Source organism: Dendrobium catenatum, unplaced genomic scaffold, assembly GCF_001605985.2.
Source record: "Dendrobium catenatum unplaced genomic scaffold, ASM160598v2 fragScaff_scaffold_51, whole genome shotgun sequence".
Lineage (NCBI taxonomy): Eukaryota > Viridiplantae > Streptophyta > Magnoliopsida > Asparagales > Orchidaceae > Dendrobium > Dendrobium catenatum.
In genome coordinates, this window is record NW_021318513.1 from 798,179 (window position 1) to 807,507 (window position 9,329).

General features: G+C 37.0%; 1 protein-coding gene across 1 annotated transcript in view; it reads right to left on the reverse strand.

Annotated features, from left to right (window-relative positions):
• LOC110106262 (haloacid dehalogenase-like hydrolase domain-containing protein At2g33255) overlaps positions 1-8,527 on the reverse strand; it is a gene marked incomplete at its 5' end in the record, with an annotated part of 15,422 nt that extends 6,895 nt beyond the window's left edge. The window contains 2 exon segments of the mRNA XM_020836091.2: positions 1,950-2,084; positions 8,467-8,527. Coding sequence (XP_020691750.1) covers positions 1,950-2,084; positions 8,467-8,527 — 196 coding nt within the window.
• Positions 8,528-9,329: the final 802 nt, after the last annotated feature.

Here is a 9,329-nt window from a genome sequence, read left to right on the forward strand (position 1 = left end):
TTTATTTCAATTCTATTTTCATTTAGAAAGAAGTATATATGAAATTGTTTAGACTTATGATTTCTGCTACTGTTGGAAATGATTAACTAAAATAAGCAACGACATGTATGAGTACAATTATGGAAAAGAAAAAGGATATGTAATGAGTATATCAAAGAAATAGAAAGTAAAGTTTAGAAAGAAAACATACACATGTATATGATTCGTATATGCAAATGATAAATAATATTTATAGAGATACATATAAGATATGTTGTATGCAATGGTAACAATAAGGATGAAAATGAGAAAAAGAAAAGAAAAGAGAATAAAGGAAAAGGTATTGAAAACGATAGGAGTTCACCCCCTTATGGTACTGGCTGGGGACGTCGTACTCGTGCACGAAAAAGGAAAAGGAAAATGATATGGAAATGGAAAAGGAAATCAAATGGAAAAAGTTATACCTTTGGGTACTTTGAGATGGTGCTCCTGTGCAAAACAAATGGGTAAAGGCAATATAAATGAAATTGTTTTAAATGAAAATATCCGAAGAAGTATAAATCAATGAAATGAAAGAAATAAGATTAAGAAAGGATATAATCCACATATCTTTATGCCTATTGATTGTTTTAATTAAATACTCACTGAGTTTACTTAGTAAACTCAACTCACGGGTTTAAATGTTTCAGGTAAGTTCCTAAAGAAGTAATGGCTGAAAGAGAAGAACATGTTTACAGAACGCGACGTGCAAATGACGACAGGTAATTTATATTTTGTGGTTAGTGGCTCTTTAGTACAAATGAAGTAGTATAGTGTTTAATGAATTTTATCGTCCGACTTTTTGTACCCGCCTCGTTAGATCGAGCATCCGGGTCAGGTCGTGACATAGTTTTATCATATCTAAATCATCACGATACAAACTTATTTATAATAGGAATATGTATTAGTAATTATTGTAATATTTCCTTATTATTGAGAATTTTCTTCTTTATTTTATTTTCTTTAATTGTTCTCTTCTCAAGTCTACATAGACACATTACTTCTACTAGAAAGAAAAATCAATATTCTTTACCTTCAAACACAGCAAAACTCCATATTATCTAAAGCTACCTGCAAGCCTGCAAGGGTACAAGTTCCAGAGCTACATTGAAAATTTAAAGGATAACGGCTCTAAGAGATGGAATCTTATTTCAAAAAGAACATTAGCTGAAATAAAAATTCCTTTCATCTCTAAAATCTCTTAAAAGTGTAGTCGTTAAGATGAATAGATTAAGAATATCGGGCATTTTCAAAAATTCTGTTCCTTTTCCATTGTCAGTAACAATGAATTATGGATAATGAAATTTAAATGCATAGAAGATCTGAGAGAATGGTATCCGTATAAATTTTAATGGAAAGGTTTAGATTGAGTTGCCAATGCACTGAATGCGCTTGTTACTGCCCCAGTCCTGAGAATATTGAAGCAATCCCAACTTAATAGCATCAAACAGACTTCAATTTGAAATGATAGCAGAAGTGTCTACCAACATTGACCAAAAATTATTTAATGATACTAAAAATTGGGGGATGACAAACAGGGATAAGTCATCGGTGATATGCTTTCTTAATTGAAAATATAGACCATAGAAATTAATGGCTTAGGAGTGACTGCTATAGAAATTAATACTTGAAATGCACTACTGGAGATCATCTAATCAACAACTTTAACATGGCCTGAAGTCATGACCTAGGAGTTTCTAAATAAATGAGCAACAAATCATAATGTTACATACTTATACCATTCAAACAAAAATATATTCACTTGACACTGACCGATGATAAAAAAAAATATATATGCATTGCATAACATTGGGCAAGAGAATTATTTTTGATATAGAAGAAAGGTAGTATTTTGAAGAAAGATTTCATGAACAGAAGTGTTTTTATCTGAGAGAATAATCTTCATCGATATCTGCATCTAATAAACTTACATCATCCCGGAGACTATCACCTATCATCATAACTTCATTAGGTGGAATACCCCAAGATGAGCAGATGTGCAACAAAGGAGCTGGGTTAGGTTTATACGGACGGAATTCCCTGCTCAATGCTGGAACAAACTTCAGCTGCAATGATAATGGAGGAAATGTTGAAATGGAATCATTTGTCTGACAAGCAACAATTGGCAGAACTACAAATTTTTCATTAAGTGAAAACGAGCTGCACATTAAAAAGAAAATTAGGAAAGAAGGTTCCAGAAGAATGGGCAACATGAATTCCATAAAAATTACCTGTACAACAATTTTGCTAGTCATTCATTTCAAAAACATTAAATATTACTTGGGGCTGGTTTGCTTCATTTTAAGTGCCTGGAAGTGTGAAACTCACTTTCAAAAGTTACTACAAACATTTGTTTGGTTGACACTGGATGGAATTTAGTTCTCACTCTTGAATCGTCTTCAAAAAGGTGAGATGAGTCTCAATCTTGAGGCCTAGGAAGTCTAGGAAGTCGACTTTAGTTTTGCATTTTTTGTTTTACTTTTAATAATAACATAATAATATTAAATTAATGTGATGATGCTTAGAAAATCACTTCGTGTAATAATACTTCATTTTTGTCCAGTGAAGGATCTCAATGATTAGATAATCAATCTGAAAGCTTCCATAGGTTGCCCACATATGTTAACTCATGGTGATGCGATAATCAAGAGTGCAATATAGTATTTTGTGGAATTTGATTCAAAGCTGAATCCAATGGTGTTCGAATAGCTGGACTAGTTCATTGCAGACGACAATGCCAGTTTGCACTTCCTGCCACACTTTGACACTGAAAAATTGTACAAGACAAAGAAAAAAAGGCTAATAACCTGGAACTAGTAATGATAGGCCTTCTTTAAGGCTAAGAGGGTTCAGAGGTTGATGTATGCTGCATCTTTCTTCACCAGAAAGAAAGGGGCAGCAGCTTAAGGGCGCCAGAACCAGCTATCTAGACAGCCAGGGATGCGAACAGCAGCCTTCAGGAGGCAATAAGCAGCTGGTTGGATAGGCTGGACAACGAGCAGCAGTCTTCAGGAGGCCGAGGAGACAACTGGCTGGGAAGAAGGGCGGCAGGGAGCCCATTTGATGTAGAACCAAGTTAGTCATGATTGGGGCGAAATTATTGATTTAATAGAGTTGCCCATTATGATTTCTCAATTAAGAAAATAGGAATTAAATCAAATCCCAAATCTAAAGTTAATTTGGAATAATTGTCTGAGAGACTTAATTGGGAGGAGCAAAAGGGGAAAGGGAGAGAGGGAGGGGCCGACCCCTTTGATGGGGATTTGATTGGGGTGTTTTATAACTTGTCAATCCTAGGCTATCAATTATGGGTGGGGAAATTAAGGTCAATCTCCCATTAAATTCAAATTGGCATGATTGGGGGAGGTTTCCTAATATAGCTCATGATATTTTAGGAAAGTGATTTCAGATTTTAAATAAATTAAAATCTGATTTGAAAACCTTCCTAATTTAAAATGCCCTAATTATGGAAAGTAATGACTATGTGTTTGAAATTTAAAATTTGAAATCAAAGGGGAGAGGTGGGATATTTAATGACTTGCCAATCTTAGAATATTATTTAGGAAAAGAAATTATGATAATTATCTATTTGAATTTCAAATATCATGATTGGAGAAGCTTTCCTAACATAGCTATTTTCTTTTAGGAAAGAGATTTCAAATTTAAAATTATTTAAATTTGAAATCTTTTGACTTTCAAAATTTACAAGAATTTAAATTATGAAAGTAATAAATGCTTGGTTTTGAAATTTTGGAGCCAGGAGGGATGGTGATTGGCGGCTAGGAAGGAGTGGGGCCGGTGGTTGGGTGGGGGAAAGGTTCGGCCAAAGGTGGGGGAAAGTGGAGGCCGACGGCTTGGTGGAGGTGGTTGGGCCAAGAGGTTGGGAAAACTGAGGGAAGAGGAATGGTATCAGAGCTAGATGAAAATGGTGGCTAGGTGAGGAGGAGAGGGAGTCGGTGGAGAAGATATACCACGAGCCTGGACACTTTCTGCGGCTAATGGATAATACTTTGCCCTCACCTAGGGACTTCAAACCACGAGCCCGAATGCTTCATGTGGCTGGGAGTAGTATGCTGCTCTCACCTAGGGACTTCAACTCTCATAAGAACTCTCAAAGCCTTCCAGAACAAAGTGCAAATTTTTTTTAATAATCATCCATCCCCTCAAAAGAAGAGGGGTTATAAATAGCCAAAATACAATAATAAGACAAATGACAAAAGTGTCCCCTGGGGTCACATAGGCCTACTCTCTCAAGTGAGCGTAAAAACGAAAAAATGCATAAATAAATCAAATATAAATAATAACTAAAAATAAAGTGGTACAATCATAGTCTTCGATCTTCGGCTCATCCTTTGATAAACTTTCACTGTCGGATGTCCTCATCACCATTGCTGCAAGGGAGGAAGCCAAGGATGCCGATGGCACCTGCTGAAACGAGGGGCAGGCGGCTGGAGGATGTTGGCCACCACCTGGAGGAATCCATGATAAAGGAGAACCTAGAAATAGTTTCGGCTATTACTTCAAAAAGCAAAATCGGAAAGAAACTAAAGAAAACAAAAAAGGTGGGTATGGTTAGTTAATTGAACCGGTCTAAGCCATGTGTCATTCTCCTCGGCGTGGAGAGGCTTCATCATAATTGGAAGCCGATGTTTCTTCGTAATGAGGGGTTAAATTTGGAATTTTGAAGGCAGCATATATTTGATAATCACCAGGCAGTTCTAGTTGATAAGCATTGTCGCTGAAAGTTCCATAAGTTTTAGGTTTTAATTTGCTAAGAGGGCCAGGTGCAAACCGTTTTGTAACTTAATTCATGCTAAATCACCTACTTTGAAAGTTCGATTTTTCTGTTTTTGTTGGTTTGTGCTTGATATTTGGCATTCTGTTTATTGAAGTGATCTTATACATGTTCATAAATTTTTCATATTTTTAAGCAAATTCTATTTGAGGAAAAATTAGATCCCATTAGCAGATATTTTTTGCCAATGAAACATCTTAGCAGATTATCTAGACTTCGGTTGACAACTTCTATTTGGCCATATGTTTGCGAATATGCCATGGAGCAAAATAGAAATTTGGTACCCATTTTACTCCATAGAGTTTTTCAATAATGACTAAAAAATTTAACATCTCAATCTAATATGATGGTTTTAGGGAGGCCATGAAACTTTATAATCTCTTGAAAATATAGATTGACGATGTGTGTGGCATATAATGTTTTATAACAAGGTATAAAATGCATCATCTTTGAAAATCGGTCAACAATAATCATGACAAAATCTTTATGATGTTGTGTTGGGAAGTTTTACCACAAAGTCCACACTAACATCAGTCCATGGAAGTTTTGGAACATCTAATAATTTGTAGGCCCCAGATCCTCAATCTTTACTAGATGACATACCTGCACTTCTTCTCATAACAATCCACATCATTAACAAATAATGGCCAATAAAACCTTTCTTGGACAATTGCTAATGTTTTATCTCGACCAAAATGTCCTGCTAATTTGCCTTCATGACTTTCATATAGGATGGTTTCTCTAAAAGAACATTGAGGTATGCATAGTCTGTTGCCAAAGAATAGATATCCATAATTAATATGAAAACAATTATAGGGTCTCTGGTGACATACCTCCCATATTTTCTGAAAATCTAGATCTTGCTAGTACAATTCTTGTATGGCTTCGAATCCCATAGTTTCAAGTTACAGAGTATTGATTAGAAGTAGTCTCCTACTTAAAGGTCAGCCACTTGATTGCATTATCCTGACTTCTACAGGAGTGTAAATGGAATGAAGATAGGTACTCCATCCACTTAGTGTATCTCCCTTTTAATTTGCTTTGATCGTGTAGGTGCTTAAGGACCACATGATATGAGAAGAGTACAAATTCTTGTGCTAATAGATAATGGTTCCAATGTTGTAGAGCCCATGCAATAGCATATAATTCTTTATCATAAGTTGAATACTTTTTTCGGGTGTCGTTAAGTTTTTTCACTTAAGTAGGCTATGAGATGTTTTCCTTGACTTAGAATAGCTTCAATTCCTATGTTGGAAGCATCACAATCAACTTAAAATACCTATTTGAAGTTTGGAACGGCCAAAATTAGAGCAGAGGTCACCAATTGTTTTAGACGACTGAAATTAGATTGAGCTGCATTAGTCCAGTGCCATTGTGTGCTCTCGAGTAGTTATGTTAATGGCATTGCTATGGTACTGAAATTTTTTATGAAGCGACAATAAAATGAGGCTAACCTATGAAGCTGTCATATCTTTGTTATGGATCTAGGGATGGGGGTCAATTGATAATGGATTATATCTTTGTGGGATCCATCTCAAAACCTTGGCTAACACCAAATACCCCAAGAATTTGATGGTGTCGATCATGAATTCACATTTAGTAGGATTGAAAAATAGATGTTGTTCTTGGAGTGTTTTGAAAATTTATTCAAGGTGAACCCCACCACTGAGTTCAAGGAGTCTTCAGCCATGTCCAGATGTGGCTTCTCCTACTCCTCTACCACTGTGTCACTCTCACCTCCCTCAGCTTCCTTGTCATCACAGACTGTAAGAACTTGAAGAGTTCGGTCTTTACACTTGGGCCCCGGCATGTACCTCTCATCACATCTGAAGCACGACCCCTTTGCCCGCTTCTCCTGCAACTCCTCTATGAGCTTCTTGAAGTTTCCCCCAAATCCCCCTCCTCCAGGTTTCTCCTTTGGGGCCTCATGCAAGCTCCCCGGTGCTGGTCCCTTAGGAGTTAAGAAAGTAGTGGTCATCCTGTACGACCCCCCTGAGCTGCTACTTCTAGCTCATTTCTCCAGATACTTGCAAGCTTCATAGCCTCTCCTAAGTCACGCGGCCTCATCACTCTAATAGCCGCTTAGATCTCAATCTTGAGCCCCTTCATGAAGTTCCCCTCTAGCACAGTCTCATAAATTCAATCTAGTCGGCTAGCTATCACAATACTTTGGGATAGAACCCTCCTGCGTTAGGGAGAAAAACAACTCATAGAATTAAGTCCCCTCCCCAACTAGTTTGAAAATGTTCTAGTGAGCAATCCTTGAACTCACTCCAACTTCGAATAGGTCGCCTCATGTGCCTCCAATGGTACTATGTCAATGCCTTCCCCTCCAAACATAGACCGACCGCCATCAATTTCTCCTCCTCTATTAACCCATTGATGGCAAAGTACTTCTCTACCATTTAGATCCACCCATGTGCGTCTTCACCCTCAAAGATGGACATCTTCAGCTTCCTTACTCTTGGATCACATATGTTACCCCTGAATCCTCCATAACCTCCCATCCGGCGAAGAGGAGGTGTTATCCAAGTATTTTGATCTTCCCTTCTATGCTTGTACCCAAACCCTTCTTCAAAATCCCATCTCCTTTTAAAATCAGCACCCTAGTGCTCGTAATCAATTCCCGTCTTACAAAATCAGTACCCCTTCACTCATAACCCGTACTCATCTCCTCCCTAGAAAGAGGTTCTAGCAGAGACATCCCGTCTTCTCCCTCCAAAATTTCAATCTCTAGGTTTTCCCTTCCCCTAAACAGATTAGGACGTCACCTACTTCCTTGGCCTCTGGTGGCTTATCTTGTATCGGGTACTGTCATTTTGGATTTGTCCTCAAACAGTTTCTTCAACATTATTTCCATGACATCGAACCTCCCATCCATCTTTGCATGGACGGATGTGAATTGGCCTTTAAATTTTGAAAATTTTCCCCCAAAATCTGACCTCAATTGGCCTAGTTCACCCTCCAATACTTCTACTTTCCTCCCGAACATTGGTATCTTATATCGACGGGCTCTGATACCAATTTGATAGAAAATAATAATGAAAACCCGAGAGAAAACTCTGCTAAATTCAGAATTTCAGCAATATTCAAAGCAAGTTTTGAGAAATATGTATATAAACTGCAAGGAAATACTCTCTTGATTAAATAATAGATTAAAGAAACAATATGATACAATGACTTTTCGATTTGAGAGGAAGATCTAGCTCTCCCAATCCATAGCCGATGAATACAGCCCAAACAACACCAATAGATCTAAAATTTCAGGCCAAATTCAAGATGAAAACTCTAACCCTAGCAAGAGAAACTACTTAAAGAAGAATACAATAAAGAAATCCCTAAACAACCCTTAATTTTGAATTTTTCTCTCCAAGCCTTCACTAATTACAACCATTACTTTCAATTAAAGCAGCTGGGCCTACCAAACCACCCACCCCCTTACTGGGCGGGATTCCTACTCCGCCTGGAATAGAATTAAACCGGTCCAGCTGGAACCGGTTCAACCGGTCCTTGGACCTGCCTAACAGATACCTCACACCACTAATTTTGTCTTTCAAGTACCATAACCCAGATTCCAAGATCACTAAATTTATATTTTATAGAACAATAGAACAATTGCATAATGACAAGATGATAAATTAAGTATAGCATACCCCAAATTTTCGATGGAACAAATCAACTGAAGCCTTAACATTGCGAGTGATCAATCCCCTTCTGCCAAAACAAAACAGGTGCCATGAAAAGCATTCATAAAGAAAGGACTAGTAAATTACAGTTATAACTGTGTATGAAACTAACTACAAGTAGAACCATATGTTTAACTCACAAAAGGTGTTGATGTTTATACTAGCTCACAAATAGGTTCATCTAATGGATGCTAGCATAAATATATAAAAGACCTCAATTGATATTTACAAAAGATAAAAATACCATTCTCAAAAGAGAATTCAGTGGCTCTATGAAGCTTCCCTCCATGTGGTAGCAAGGCTCAACAATTAATTTAAGTGCTAGTAAAGGTGATTAAAGGGAAAATTGCCAATCTGTTGTTGTCTTTTGACCCTACCAACAAATAGATCCGTAAGTTTTCAAAATCCGACAAATAGGTCCTCCTAATGGCTTCTTTTAACAAAATCAAATAGGGACATTAATTAACACATTCAAAAGGCAGCAATGCCATTCTGCAATACTGGCAAGCTCAGGGGTACGGCTCTGCACTATTGGCGCTTCAATTAAAAAGTATATTAATGGAAGCGTCATAGCCTTGGCACCTCAGGTGGCAAGATAACAACCTTTTTTTAAGCAGTAAGGCTGTGTGCTTGTAAACCACAAGAAGGGCTATCACCAATATCGTGTGTCAGGGTAGTAAATATCAAATCAGAAAATTATTTTGTATTTAGTTAGCACCGCATGTTTATTTGGTTGTAAATTGACATATTATATTTGATTCTTCTATTATTATTGTTGACCTGCTGTAAAAAAAAAAGAGAAAAGAAATTAAAAAAATCAAATCAAAACC